The sequence below is a fragment of the Aphis gossypii genome, chromosome 2 (genome assembly GCF_020184175.1).
Source record: "Aphis gossypii isolate Hap1 chromosome 2, ASM2018417v2, whole genome shotgun sequence".
Taxonomy (NCBI): Eukaryota; Metazoa; Arthropoda; class Insecta; order Hemiptera; family Aphididae; genus Aphis; species Aphis gossypii.
In genome coordinates this window covers 30254278-30271542 of record NC_065531.1, presented here as the reverse complement: position 1 = coordinate 30271542, position 17265 = coordinate 30254278, and the positions used below count along the sequence as shown (strand labels likewise).

General features: G+C 26.8%; 1 protein-coding gene across 5 annotated transcripts in view; it reads right to left on the bottom strand.

The window, feature by feature from the left end:
* The window catches only part of LOC114127316 (ADAMTS-like protein 1), a 170817-nt gene that overhangs the window by 101901 nt on the left and 51651 nt on the right, over window positions 1–17265 (bottom strand). For all 5 annotated transcript variants that reach the window (XM_050201988.1, XM_050201985.1, XM_050201986.1 and 2 more), the window contains exon 2: window positions 8806–8975. In XM_050201988.1, coding sequence (XP_050057945.1) covers window positions 8806–8853 — 48 coding nt within the window. In that variant the 5' untranslated portion in view covers window positions 8854–8975. The remainder of the gene's footprint in view (window positions 1–8805; window positions 8976–17265) is intronic.

The window sequence follows — 17265 nt, the reverse complement described above, 5'->3', positions numbered from 1 at the left end:
ATATAAAAATTTGTCATTTCCGTTTATCCCGGTGGTTTTATGTTTCTGTTTATCAAATTTTATAGTGGTTTTTTGACATCGACCAATCAATAATTCATTATTTCTATATACATGCGAACGCGCAAATCTATTGGATCTGAGGTGTTGCAGGACCCACAAGACGGCAGTGACATTTTTATGTACATGAAAATAATAATAATAATAATAAGCATTTTCTCGTGCGCAAAACACATATACTTCGGTTATCATATTCAAGCCCCTGAGTATAGACTTTAAACGCAAAAAAGGACCGTTACACAGGTGTGAATTTGAATGGCCGAGCCCTTAAGGTCATTGGGTATTGTCCTGTGGGGGATGGGGGAGTGCACGGGATTATCAACGGTGTCCAGGTGTTGTTAAAAGTTCCGAGATTTCTTTCTCTTGCCCGGGGAGAGGTCCAAAGTTTTCTTGGGTCGTAAAAATAATAGCCGCCGAGTGTAGGTTTCTTTTTTACATCGGTTTTGACGTTTTTATATTATTATTATTTTTACTTTTCTCCGTTTTATGTACACAAAAAAACAACAAACAATCGTAAACGAATCCTTCTGGCTGTAATATTCCGAAAAACTTTAAGTTACTATTGCGCATAACATGGTTGAAAATGTTTTGACTCGTACAATAAATAGGTACATACAAACACACGTATATATTATATTATATTATACATTTGTGCTATATTCCTTCAACGAAACCGATATTTTTATAATTATATTAAATTATTAGTGATACTTACATCATATAATATTATATTATTATTATACTTATTATGTCTTAATTGTCACCCAAATAGTGTATACAATAATATTATGCACATATATATTCATATGTTTATTAATGTTTTCTTGAACAATTTTCTTCAGAAAAAATGATTTTTTTTTGTATAAGCGGTTTATGTATTTTGAGACTTTCAAATAAACTTTTGTGGCATGTGTGTGTGCGTGTGTATTGCAACAAATAATAAAATGAGATTATACTTGTCAGACCCTTGTTTATTATCTCATAAATAGAAGACTTTTTCTTCATATTCGCCTACAGCGTATATAACTTCAAAGACTATAATATACCAGGTAGGTATAATAGGTCACGAACGACTTACTCGCTCCACGTTTCACCCTTCTTTTAACCCACCAAAAATGTATTCAAAAACATTGCAATGAGAATGTTAGATTACCTAATCAATATCTAAACCATATCACTTATATATATTGTATAGTGTAACGTTTTTCATTTATTTTATAATACATTTAATCGTGCTTACTAAATTGATATATTATCTGAAATACCTCTGTATGTAAATTTCTAATTTTACAACTTTTTATCAGACATGGTTAGGTTAAGTACAAATTAACAAATTACGTTTGTACGTAATTTATTTTTATGTTTATTTGTAAAACATTCGATTCAGTCAATTATGGTGGACTTGCACACACAAAAAAAAGTAAAATATCAACCACATTCTTATTATATATTAGTTTGACAGTTGATAAACGTTCAGGCAAAGTCCAGGATGATGAGAAAATGGAGTTAAGAGCGTTACATGGTATCTGTAAACAATGATGAGAGGTGGACCAATAGAAATTGTCAGTGTGACTGGCGATCTCGGTTATTTTTTATCTTAACAATGAAAGTCGAATTCCGTGAAGAAAACCGAAGAATATAGAAATGGAAAAACGTGTCTAATTTAAGTGGCCAGTGTAGAAGATAGTAGACTAGATCAGTGTATATATATAAAAGTATAACTTCATAAGAGTTAAACGAAAATACAATGTCCAAAATCGATAAGCGTGTGTTGCTCCAAACACGTATTTTAAACGTTTTTTTCCCGAAAACATTTCGCACTCGTATAGTCACTTTGCCGTACAACGTTTTCTTTAGATCTACTAGAAATGGGCTAGTAAATACCGGACCGCGGTCGGTAATAGGACCAAATCGAATTTGCGTCTCAATACCGCACAAAAACGCGGATAGACTTAAATGGATTCTATACAGGCACTATTTTCTTACGGCCACGTTACATTTTTATTTATCGCTTTTATTTTTCTAGCTACACGTCGTCCCGCCCAAACATATTATTTTCATCCCGCCCATGAAAATTCGCGAAGACGAAATCCATTAAAACCCCCGACGACCGTTTCCTCGAGTTATGTATTACGCACACATACAACTCAAAAACATAATAATTTAACACTATACAATTATTTGTATCGGGCAACCAATAAGAGCTATTGTTGTAGTAATAAAGGTTATTAAAACAAATATACTTGGTTGTACATGGTACAGAAATCAAGGGGTGCCTAAAAGAAGACTAAAAGATTTCACCGACAACTATAAATGTGATATTTGGTTTTTTTGTACCATAAAGAAAAATACAATAACTTAAGTTAGAATTATTCCAAGAATTTTCATATTTTATCATTTATAAACATTTTAATTTAAAATCAATGTGAATTTCCAAATTTTATTTAGGTATCACTTATGTTTTTCTAATTAAATCAAAAAGATTAAAGTTATTATACATAATATTAAATAAAAGAACACGAAAAAATAGAAATAATTTGAAAATATTTTTATCAACGGAATGTTTTACATAAGCTATTACAATATTACTTAATTATATTTTATGTTTAGCTGTACATCAATATTTAAAACAATTTAGTAAACATATTAAAGATAACACAAAATAAATTATTTTTAACGTAGATGGTTAAATTACCTAGTCAAAATGTCATATGTATAATCTCTATTAATCAATGATCATATAATTGAATATATATTTTTACAATAAACTTTAAACATTATATTCTGGTATTGGTTAATATATAAAAGTACTATGGTTAGTTTAATTCAATTTTTATTCTTAGAACAAGACTATAAAACTAAGATATATTTGTTGTTCCAACAAATTTCTTTCAAATTCAATTGTATATGATAAAATATATAAACATATATAATTTAAGTATATTTTAGAACAATTCATTTAACTAATTAGGTTATATGAGTATTTTTAATAAAATAAAAATTATAATAACCAAGAATATATTTGAGAGGTAATAATATTACAGATTTTAATTAATGTTAGTCACAAAATCATTAACTAACATTTTTTGTCGTCCGGTAATATAACACCCTGTTAAAAATTGGTTCCAATTAAAATCAAAATATGAATATTGAAAATGTTTGGACTACGAGTTTCATAATAATTCAGTAATGCATTAAAGAAAGGATTTATGTAAGTTATTCCTCAATGTGAATATTATACTATTTAAAGTTATACATATTCATCTAAATTAGGTATACCTTATACTATAATTGCTAAAAAAAGACTTATATTCATATAATATAATGTATGTACCTAATAATATATGTCAAATTTGTACATCTATACTTATATATAACAGATATAGTTAACAAAACAGAAATCGTTTTAAAAATGATTATTCCTTTAATGTCAAATAATAAAAAATCGTTTTTGTTGGGCTTTACATATTCCATAGAAGCACATGACTTATCACACGTTTTAAAAATGCCTGTTACTTTAATTCCGAATAATGGAATATCGTCTTTGTTGTACTTTACATATTCTATATAAGCAAAAAACTTATCACACGTTTTAATACAAGACTGTTGACAATAGACGTGGTATATTAAACTAAGAAAAACGATTTTACTGTTATTCTATTTTAATATTTTATGACTTATGAGATTTCTGATGATATTTAATGGTATTCGCCAACTGGTGGATACGTTATTTTTAAGTAAAAATATATAATAAACTATTTTCTTTATTTTAGTCTATAATACATATGCAAAAAAGCTACCATATACAATAAGTTTGTTTTAACGAATAAAACTACAAGAAATATTGGGTGGCCAGAAAGGTTAATTATAATTTATAACTAATCATAACTATCAAATAAAAATGAAATTAAAGATCAAAAACATTTTATTCGAATTATTGTGAAAAAAAAATTTGTCTTGTAGTGACTAAACACCAAACTAGGTATCAGGTTGTAATAGTCAATGGAATATTATCGGCCAAGAAATGTATACATATAACACAATTTTATACTCTATAATAATTACAATATACTATATGATATATTGATATGCATTGTATATTATCAGTAATATGATTGATATGAGTACAGAATTTACATGTAAAGTATTATTTACGTACAAATCTGTATGTCATTAAGTTAATTACTCGTCATATTTACATTGCGATTAAAATATGAATAATTAAATAAGTTGTTTGAGTTAAAAAAATGTATATACATACTTTTTTCCTTTTTCATTAGTGTGCAACGTTCAGATATAATAATAATAATTAGTACTTACAAACGACGATAAAATATTATACAAATGAATCAAAGAATGTTTAATTTATACAGTTGTGTTTATTTTGAAATGTATTTAAAATTAAAAAAGAAATAATTTATAAAAAAAAACTTTAGTATTACTAACACTTTTCAAAGAGTACCTGTATCGAGTTCTTTATCTGGTATCAAGGGATACTTCTTTCAATATCCATTAACGTTAATTATTATTTTTATACTACAGTTACGATAAAATATTCGATTATTGGTATTAAAATTAAAATAAAACATTTAATTTAATACAATATTATTAATGGATCCATGAATAAACAAAATCCCAAGTATCTACTGAAATATAATTGAAATTGTATAATTTCTATTATTTTACTTTAAAGAACACTATAAGTGTTATCTATATTGTGTAGGTATTTATACATAGTTAAATAGTTATTATAAAACATCGAAAAATCAAAGTGTTAGATTATAACATTATGAACAAAATATAATATTATATATTTAATTATAAAGAATAAAGATGTTGGATTGAATATTATTGTGAAGACTATGAAATAATTAAAACATTCTTTATAAAAAAAATCTTTGATTATAAACGTAAAAACATGGAACGTAGGTAGCAAATTGATTATAATATTCTTTGTATATTTTTGTGTTTTTTATAGGTACCTGAAATTAAACTAGTTGATTATAACTATTATGTTTTTCAAACTTTTGATTACTAAAGTCATAATATTTATTTTTAAGTACTTAATGTTAGAATTTTTATGAAATTCATCAAAATTGCAAAAAAATACTAAAAATGTTGTAGTTAGAAATTCATAAAAACTTTTTTTTTATATCTAAGTTTTGAAAAGTTTTGAAAAAAATACTCATAAGTATTTCATATTGAAACCATAAATCGAAAAAATATATAAAGACAATTATTTTCTAAAGGAATTTTAAGTTAAAATTATAACAAAATATATATTTAAAAGATATACAACAATGTCAATTATTTTATTATAATAAAGAAATATACATATGTGTCGGGGGTTAAATCTTATATGGATATTATATTATTATCAAGTTTGATATACGCAATGACGTTTTTGATTTATTTTATATCATCTATTTATATTATTATTGATCTATTTACGTATATACTTTTCTATAGTATTTTCAAGAATATGTTATTACATTTTTAATTATAAAATTGATACAATATGGTGTTATTATAATAATTAAATACCTACTAAAAGTAAAAAAAATGACTTTATTAGCTTTAACGAAAAATATATTATGAAATATACTTTGTGATTTAAACTTACAGGCTGTATAGGACCTAACAGCTAACTAAATTTCTTGATTTTTGAATTTATATTGAGTTAATAAACTTGGTAAAATTAGATTTTTATATGATTTAATGTTGAAAAATAAAAATAAACAAATTCAGAGTTAAAATTGTTAGATTACAACTTATATAAAATAAATATGGCCCAGAAATCGATACAAACATTCAACACCAGACATAAACTCGTAAAATATTTGTGTTCATTTAGTTTTCACTGTATGCGTCAAAAACCGTTTTTATTGTCGCTGTGAAATAAAATGTCTTAACGGTTTACTAAAATCATTTAAAAAAATGTAAACCAATGTTTGGATATGTTTTTCATAAGAAGCAAAATATTAAAAAAAAAAAGCATATGTTTTAATAACATTTTTTTTTCGCAAATTATAAAACCATCTAAAATAATTAAAAAATATTTTACAGGACGATTTACCAAATATATTTACCTCCATTTTTCATCTCATAATGAATTTTTTAAATTACGATTTTTGAAAATATTAAATATATCTAAAGAATCTATTTTTAAATGATTGAGAATATAATATTTATTAGGGAGTAAAAAAAGAGGTTTATAATTTTTGAAAAACAGAATTTAATTTAACTAAGATGACTACAACATACTCATTAGGTTTTTAAGTATAATTAAAAAGTTTAGATTTTTAAAAACTGAATTGTTAAAAAAGACAGAAAATAAGATTGCTTGGTTTATCACTTTCTACAGACATTAAATGTGGGTAATAACAATATTATTATACTAAGCGTGCTTTAAATTTTGAATAAATAAAATAATACTGATGAAATATCATGGTGATTTTAATCAATTTTATATGGATATTTTCGTATGTATCATATCATGTGCTTAGTACCACATGATACTAAAAATGTTTAAAAATAATTTCTATCGTCACTATCAAGGTTACATTTTATATTTATGTTGAAAAGATGATATTATAATTAAAATTTATCATAAAAATAAATCACCTACATTTTTCATTTAGGTACTCGAATAATTTAATGATATTAATCACCAATTAGTAAAATGCTGTATAACTTGTCTTTTAAATCTTTCCGTCATGACAGATTTAAAATGATAGCGTTTATAAAAATAATAATAATTTTGAGATTATGCATATTACAATACACCGCGGGTGTTAATATTATGTTCAATTTGCTTTAATCAAACCAATAATTTATCTTCTATTTAATTAAACTTATAAATTATAATACACTGTAGTAACATAAAATCAATTATATAATAAGTTATAACGTATAAGTTTTTATTTAGTGATAATTATTTAAATACCGTTTCAAAAATATTCAACCGGCAAAGTTATTATTATTTTTTTTTATGGATTTTATTGTTTTATAAATATATGTATATGTGCCACGCATTATAATATCTATGTATTTTCAAATAAAATAAAAGCCACGGGGAGAGCCCATTAGTAGCATCTCATACAGTAATAATTATAATTTATCTTTTGTCTACAATTATAATTGTGTGTTGAATTAATATTAAGTTAGGTTAAATTGTATACGGCACATATATTTTTTTAATCATAAATAAAAGTATAAAGACGATATGTAATAATTATATTTTATTTAAAAAACTAATATTATATAACATACTAATATACCTAAATGTATAATTATGTTATTTATTTACTATTTCTCGTCAATAGATCTTCTCCAATCAGCTGCTCACGCTCCGTTCTTAAATTAACAAATAATACTTAACGGGTGCGCACGACAAACGTAGGGATTCATATAGAGGCTCTATCTATATTAATTAATCCTCGGTTATGTAATATTATGGTACCGATATAATGACAATCGGGTACCAATGGTATCGGTCGGTAAAACAGTATATTTAATATATTTTAGGTATAGTTCAACTTTAAGTGACTAGAAAACTAGACTATATAATATAACATATTGAATAATGAATTCATCTATTTCAAAATAAATTCAGTGTTTTATTTTAGAAAACGTTATTTCTAATTTTGAATTTTTTCCCCCGAGTTTAGAGTTTTATAGGTAGTAGGTACGGTATAGTTTTATGAAATCATTTCAAGCGTTGTTAGCATATTTTAAATCGTAGTTGCACAATGCACATAATATTATGTACATACCTGCATAAACCAGAGAAGAGATTAAAATAATTTGTAATGCGTCTTTTGACTTGCTGTAAGAGTTGAAATAATATATTGTCATTATTATTATATTACTGCGTACGCTTGCGAGACGTTTTCTTACGCGTCATAAAATATGCTAATCGTGCTCAACGTGCTTGTGTAAATCAAACAGTGTGAAAACTTTTCCAAGTGTGACGATTTAGAAATTATTCACGTAAAGTATCCACGGGTGGCCATGGTAGTATTTGTTTTGATTATTATCTGTGTAAAATGATGGTTAGGTGTGATATGATTGTCGTGAGCGGGTTTGTATTATTAGGATGAAAAAAAAATGTATAAAATGGGGTAAAAAAAAAACATTGTGGGGTGCTTATGTAACTCCACGGGGTTGCGTAACACTTCACTACACGTATATACCGAGCACACCTTTTTTTTTCTTAAACAAAAACAGTACCTATGGTGAACCAACAAAAACTACACACACATGAAAAAAAAAACAAATTTTATTTCTCCTTTTTACATAAATTATTATTATTATTAACTTCCAAGAGATATGATAGCTGTTTTCCAGAAATAGGACTGCTGGTTGATTTCTGAGAAAAATAGAGAATAACAATTTTTTTTTAAAAAAATACAATTGTATCAAATATTATTTTAAATGAAATCAATAAGCTCGAGTCCTCCCCTCAATCGCTGCATACAAATGATCGGTATTATGTTATTATTCTTATTATATCATATTGTATATCGTAAAGTGTTATTATACGGACGCGTATTGCGACGAAAAAAAAATATATATGAAATTGCCTACCACAATAATAATAATATTATATTATATTACACAATGTGCACACACGCCAAACACGATATCACTGACATTATTACTTATGCCAGTGACTATGTAATATCTTACAGCTGCTGTATGGATGAATTATGAAAATAAAAATAATAATGCATCGTTTGTACTTACCACGAGAGTTATGATTAACGCGTTGAAATCTCGCGTGGCGCACACCATGTCGCTGCCGTAGTCGTCGCACCGTTTTTCGAGGACACTGCGCAATAGAGTGGACGTTTATTTTTTGGGATTTATTGTACTACAGACGACGGTTCGATCATCCGGGTTTTTCCAACGCAATCCTGAAATCAGTAACATTATCGGATTAATAATAAGACTTTCTTGCAGAGGACGACACGTAATCATATAGACAATAAAGAAATTAATACAGCAAACTCATTCGATATAATATATGAATAACCTACACTAAACGTACTTAATACAGAATGACGGACAACCGAGGTGGTTTGCAATGCTTCCATTCGAAAACTCGACCATGTTTTTAAAATTTGATAAAAAAAAAGAATGCTGACGATGCTCTATATTATCTATTTCTCTAATAGGTATCTATGCATGTTGTAGCAAGTTTTTTTTTACATTGCATTTTGTGTGTAACGCTTAGAGTGTGAATATTATTTAATAGTGAGCAATCGTTAAACAGGTTAAGTAGTTTTAATTTTCATTAAGTAATTAATTAAGTTAAGCCGATTTTAATTTATTAATACACTTTTAATACGGTAAGTAATTATTTTGTATACATATAGTACATTTCAAGTACAATTTAAGTGTGTAAATATTTTTAAACGTCATAGTACGCAGTATCTACCTATCTGCCTATATATTTTTGAAGTTTTAGGGGTATAAAATGAATTTCAATAAAAACTTATCACATTTTCATTATTTATGTATTGTTTACAAATTACAATAGTGAATATTTAATTACTACCTTGAATATACACGGAAATCATGTAAAACAATAAGACCACATTATTCTCCATTATTCATGTTTATCAATGAATAATATTGTTTATAATTGTTTTATGAAAAATAATTGTATAAAATAATTTTTGGTTGTATATAAATGTTTTTAGCTTTAAGTTTTTGAAAAAATTCAGTAAAAGATTTTGATATAAAAACTAATGGCCTAATAGTGTAATCGACTAATTTCCAACTTTAATAAATACAAATAAAATAACACAATCAATTATATTATATATTATGTTTAACAAATAACTAATGAGTTATGACAATATTCAGTTTTGTATTAATGACTTATGTTGTGAACTTATTAATACTCTAATTCTCTGAACATAAATTATTCATTTTTAAGATAATACAAAATTCAGTATCTTATTTCATTTCAATTTCAAGATTCATAATTCTAGAATACTGCAGTATTGTTGACATTGAATTTATATTATGTATTAATAAATATATACATTTAAGATATGCTACACTTTTGACAGTGAAAAATTATCATCTATCACACACTTAAAGGAATTTATATAATATTAAGTCTTACGTGAATTTCACATAAAGATGAATACATAATATCATATAGGTACCACGGTACGTATTATAATAATTAATGACGTATACAAAATGTTATTTAATAGACTGATATTAATGGATATATTAGTTCACTGCTTAAAGAACAGTCGTTTTCGATAGTGATAATAACTTTTAAATAGTTTTAGTTTAACGCTATACAATCATAACACCATATTATGCATTTTTTCGTCGTGTTTCGGTAATCAATATTCCAAGTTATAATAGCATAAAATTCATATTGTTGAGTGGAGTGCAGAATTCTACACGAATACGTTTTGTAAGGTTATTGATTTATATGTCATTTAATTAAAAGTTATTATAAATCACAGGTATGTTATACGATCGGTATTGTGTACTTACTAATATGCATTATAATGTAAATATTATGGTTGCAACATTAAGTCGTATTGCGTTTTATGTAGTACACAGATTTTAAATCATGAAAAATATATTAACGAGAACAAATATAATATTAAAATGTATTAAATAATTATAAACAAACTTGAGTACCTACCCATGTTTTTACTGTATAATAAATTACGTATTAAAATAATTTTAGATTTTGTTATTGTCTATGTTGTGCTAGAACTATGATGTCCATTTTAATTTCACGCGTACACTAGTCATAATACAATCAAAAATGTTGTAAAATTTAACTAAAATAATTTCGTTTGCATCACCATAACATAATATTTAAGAAAAAAATTATCAATGTCTAAAATATCTACTTCATGATAGTATGTACTATACAGGTGTAGGTATGTTCTTAATGTTAAGATCACCTAATACCGCTTACAAAGAGTTAAATAATTTCATTACAATAATTTTCTCGTAACTTATATGATGCAGTGGTGCCTGGTTATTATTCTGAGTAGTGACTAGTATTTTTTTAATTTTTTTTATTACAGTTAAAATGTTTTGATATTAGAAGATTTCTTGACCATTTATTGTTAGTAAACCCGCAAGTAAATAAATATTAATACACCAGCGTCTTGTAAATTATGAAAATTGTTTTTATGTATTTGTATTGATAAAATGTGTGTAATTTTGTTGTAATTATACCTTTTCTTCGTTGTTAATTTTCTAAATTATTTTTAGGGTACTTAACTATATAACAGTGTCTAAAGTATTTTGGTAAAATTAAGCAACCATAATGTATTAGACAGGTGTAGCATAGTGGTCAGGGAGGACTAGTAATTAACGATTTAATTTATCCAGGAAAGGTTTTCTATTCCTTATTCATATACCTATATTAATCCACAGCTGGGGATCGAAAATTGTAATTGGTTTTATCAATAACAAGAAACGTGGTCAGTTCATGTAATTATTTATGTATAAATATCATATTATAATATGTATAATATATATTTATTAATGTAAATTATAATATATTACTTAGTGTTTTAATTTAAAAGGTAGGTATTTAAGTAATTCAAGCCAATTCACACTGATAATAAATTGAGATATATTTTATCTTAAAACAAAAAATAATATTACATGGTAAATGTTGATATCTACAATAAGATACTTTATTTATCGGTCGTTTTAATATTTAACATATATTATTGTTATAGTTTACAGAATAAAACGAATGTTGTATAGTTCACGTGGTAATAAGTACGTATGTTGCCTATATTATATATTCATAATTCTCCGTGTAATATGATAAACCTTTTTTTTGTTTTTAATACACTTTAAATGATTTATAATGTAAACTGCATCATATTTTTTTATGAATATGCGATGATATAATTTTATGATAATAAATCATAGATTTTTATATTTTATAATAATTTACTTTTCTGCTAATTGTATTCAACTTATATTATCCATTACGAGATAGAGAATTTGAGTTGAGAGTACCTATCGCATTTATTAATTGCATTTATGACACTGCGTGTTTCAATTTAATTTAAATGCTTTCATTTGAAAAGTATATCTATAAATAAATGAAAGTTTCTGAAAAAGATGTATAGTGTTTCGAATAAATTATAGTATTCAAGATTTTATGTATAGTAATCTACAGTTTGAAATTTTTATTTTTCATTTTTTTATAATAATTACGCAAATAAACAAAAGAGAATAAAGATGGCTGCAAAATTAAAACAATACATCCACTATTCTCTTTTATAGTATATATGTTGACCAATATTCATGTTGATAATGTTATACACTGTAGTGGTAAGATAGAGGTTTTTATGACGAAACGGAAATACAAATTCAAAGGAAGAGTATACGCAGAACGGAATAGAGAAGGCGGCGAAGAAGAGCTAATAATAATTCTGTCCGGCCAAACTCATCGGTTTATTCTGATCACGTCCACTTGTTTGCGTAGTGAGCTATGACTTAAGTATACGAGAAGAAAAAAACCCTTGCAGAGGATGCAAATTTATTTAAATTGAACGACAGACCCAAACGGGTCAGGGATTATGCGGTTCAAGACCATCCAGGAGAGTCCGAAAATTGGTATGGCAAAGAACTTTCGCAATGTTGACGTTTGACAATTTTAAATAAAGAACGATTTCTTATATTTGTTCGGTCAAATAAAAACGCGTGTTTGAAAAAAAAAATTCTTTAGTCTTGAAACGAATAGAAAATTCATATTATTTAAGAATAATAGTCAGTCTAATAACATATTTCAAATATATCATGTTGTTAATTTATTTTTAACTGTAAAATAAGTAGTATAATCATTTCTACTATGTGTAATTATTATTTACTATTATAAAATGAAATTATAGTATTTTTTTATGATCAATTGTTTATAAATACACATAAACTATATAAATATGTAATGTGCTTATTTAAAATTGATTAAATAATTACAAATTGGAGACTCTTGAAAGTATTTTCAACTATTTACTCGTATGTGTACATGACTTCACGTAACTCATTTAGATAAACACGTATATAACAAAATCCCCTGCTGTGATTATGATAACATAAAAAATATCATTTTTTGTTTAATAATTTACGGTAATAGTCGGTATTACTTTTTAATGAACATATTTTATAAGAGATATATTTTTTAAGTTTTCATATAGCTATATGATTTTTATGAAAAATAAATATTTTTGAATTATTCCGATAATGCTTTAGAATATAAATTATTAAACAAAGATGAATAATTTCGAAGGATGTGACATAAAGCATTAATAATTTAATAACAAACTAAAACAAATAACTAATAATCTTAGTTCTTACTCAATTTTGTCATTAAAAACTTTTTAGTATTAAAACTACATGTACCTAATACTTTGTTATAGTTTTTCGAAAAGTTCTGACACAGGTAAATCGGAAACTACATAATATGCTAATATTAAATTATAAGAAATGTATACAATTATTATTTAAGTTTCTCGATATTGCTATTGCTTTAATTTGAATAATTTGTTTATCGAAGCCAAAGTCGAGATTTTGATTCATAAAAATGTAAATATATATTTATATATATTTTTAAACGTCTCTAAAAATATAAGTTTTCGGGCGGCGTATATTATACTTATAGGTATGTAAGTATATACGCGTATTGCATACGTATTTTTCACCTCTGAGATTTATTCAGTAAAATAATACACCCTAACAATGACCGTTTTATTCGTCCTACACCAGGATGTCCCAATCAATTTCGTTTTGCCTCACTCGAGCAACCCTTGAACACACTCGGACGAACTTGCACGCACGCGCATTTTACACATTCACGTATTATACATTTATGCATTCGTATAGATCCGTCGATCTCCATTGCCGCCACCACTCTTATTCATACATATATACGTGGCTGACCGACCGCTACGGACGACCGACAACGTGCGCCGTCGACGACCCTGCTGTCTCTGCATTGAGTGTTATAGAAAACTTGGCTGGCGGTCGCGGGAGATGAGCAAGGGATGGGTACACGATTATGAATAGAGGATAAAATAAATGCGTGTATTGTGTCTATATAGTTTCGCATTGTTTTCTAGTGATTCTGCAGTTTGGAACTGCTGGCCCGACGATTTTCCATTAAAAATAGTTTTGCAGGACGACAGCATACATTATAACAAAGTAATACTATATCTGACAACTGCGCGGTGCTCATAAAACCTTGAAACTACAACTAGTCTACTATTACGACTTCTGCTTTTTTGTTATCTACAAATCGATAGACCTAAAAATACTATACTACTATTGCTATATTACTATATCACAGTAGTATATCAATAGTCCTATAAAAAAATGTTGCTACTACTATACTTCGGTGTTATACCATGGAAATATCATTTAAAATATTATGAAATAGTTTATTGTTATCATGAAAATTAAACTTTTCGTTCGTTATCTCTGAATTCTCATTTCTTGCTTTTTATTTTTTTACAACACACATTTAATGAGTGCTAATTATACCGTAATGATATTATTATGTATTTTACAACAAATTGTGGATCTAAATATTCACTTTTGTAATCATATGTTTCTTTTGAAACATGCAACATAAATCTCGAAGTAAAATTAACATCTAAAATAAAGTTTATCGAAAGTATGTATACAATTTCAAGATAAAATTATAATCAAGTAATTAAATTATTGAAGAAAGTTCAATCGAATTGGTCCATTCTGTGGTCTGCTACAACTACTGCAGTCTATATCACTATATCTACTCGTTGGCGGATACCACTAGCTGTCACACATTTGTTATTGTTGCCGAAGAATTACCAAACCCTCGAACCACGGTGCATAGTTATAAAGTGCTACTGACATCCGTCTTCGAGTTTTACCGGAAGCCGTTAATTATTTATGTTGGCCGACATTGGTGCGTATCGATCCGGTTTCTCACCCATGTCTAGCCAATACCAAAGTTACTCTTCGTCAATTCAGCCAGGGTCAAAAATAAATCACCTTTAATTAATTTCTCAGTTCAGGTGTACTTATGAGGCTATAACTGAATATAATATATTCACTCACCGATATTTTATCACCATGATTAAACGGCAAACGCATATAGTTCGCTTGAGTTTTAAAACTACACATAACCATATACTCGTATAGTGTAGGTAGGTATATTATTATCAAAACTATTTTTAAAATTTGGTTTTAACCCGTTTAACATCAACTAATTAAATTAACTAATTTGTGTTTTTAAGTTTTTTTTTTTGTTTACAGCAGACAGTTTTTTTAATACTATTATTCGCCCAACTTTTATCCAATGTAAACGTTTCGCTTTGGCTCAAATGAACAATAGACGATTTTTCTATTTTTCTATTTATTTATTGTATTTTTTTGTGTAATAAACTACCTAACTTCAGAAAATAAATGCGTAACAAGATAATAGTATAAATGGTGTTTTTTTAAAAGGTTTTTATTAATGATTATATAATTATGATGACCTTTTCAAGTTGTGGTTGATAGTTCAGTATTTATAATTATTATTAAATTATATATCTATACGTGCATTTGGTTTAATGGCACTTTGACCAAAGTACTTGAGGTGATCAATTAAAATTTTACAGGTATTTTATTAAAGTATTTTAACAGGTTACGTCTACTTCAATCCAAAAAATAAACAGACAGCTTGTTCTCTTTTTTCCCGTATGTTTGAATTTGTAATTTGTTAAAAACATTCTATAAAATACTGAGGTCCGCAAATTGATTAACTAAATAATGCCGTAATTCAAATGTTGGCTTAAAGTGTACCTACAAACAGTAATAACTAATAAATAAAAGGATAATAATTATTATAATTATTGTATTAAATTTATGAATTGAAATAAATTTTACTTAAAATTAATTTAATTTCAATTTTATACGACAGTTAATTATAATAAATTTATTTCTGTAACCAATTGTTAAACTTTAAAATAAACTTTTTTTTGCGTTGATTTTGTAAAGTAATTGCGTTGTTTTATTAAATATTCGAGGCCATGCAGCAGTAAAGCGATAGTTGGTTTAACGATAAAACTCTAAATTACAAAATGTTAAACAAATAAAGTATTCAACAGAATTTAAAATATATTATCCAATTAAAATAAATATTTTTAAATGTAATACAACTTAAAAAATATTTTTTTTATTTTTATAAATTTACAACTAACACAGTCATGTCCGTTAATTTTACCACTTTTCGCGCACTTGTGTTATAGTTTGTTTATTGAAATTATCAATGACCGCAAAACTGAAATCACAGAAACGCAATTTCGTTGTTTAAAAATAAAACTACCGTGCTCGTTTCTCTACACGCTTCCAAAAATGTATATTTATAAAAAAAAAAAAAAAAATGTAATACTCTTCATATTATAGTAAACTTGTTACTATAGTTTCACGATAATTACATCAAGGTTTTTTTTTTTTTTTGACGAATTCGTCTGTGTAAATATTACGATAAAATTATAGACGTACGCCGTTTAGTTTTAACTAGTTACTCGTACAAACGGGCATGAACGCGTATACATAGAAATACGCATATATTACCAAATATTATGATTACGCTATAGGGGTTTAGATCACGCAATATCTTGTTCACGTATCATACAGATAATAATAATATATCGAAGAGATCATTTTCGTTGAACTCGTCGAAGAGAGTAAATTTATAAGTGCATCGCTGCAGATAGACACAATAGGGGGTAGCCGCACACACACACACACACATATACGCATAATATATACATATACTATGGTTGAAAAGGCTTCTGCGTATAATATCGGGTTTGGCAGTCGAACCGTGTAATTTGTTAGCCTCGCTCCCGGCCGTGCTTGCCTATACGGCGATGTTGCTGAATTTCCGATATTACGCCGTTTGGCACCGTAATACAGTCAGACGGCCGCGGTGCGACATTACTTGAATAGCATATTAGATTATTGATAAGCTCCAAGAGCGGGTGCGGGTTAGGGGATGACTCGTGAATGTACCGTCGTCGTACCTTAGTATTAGTATCGGTTGAAAAACACCTCTTTGCGCGCGTATATATATATTATATGTATAGGTGCTCCGCGAATAAGGTCCCCGTGAGCGTATATTATATAATAATATGTGCGGGCTCACACTACATATATATTATTACC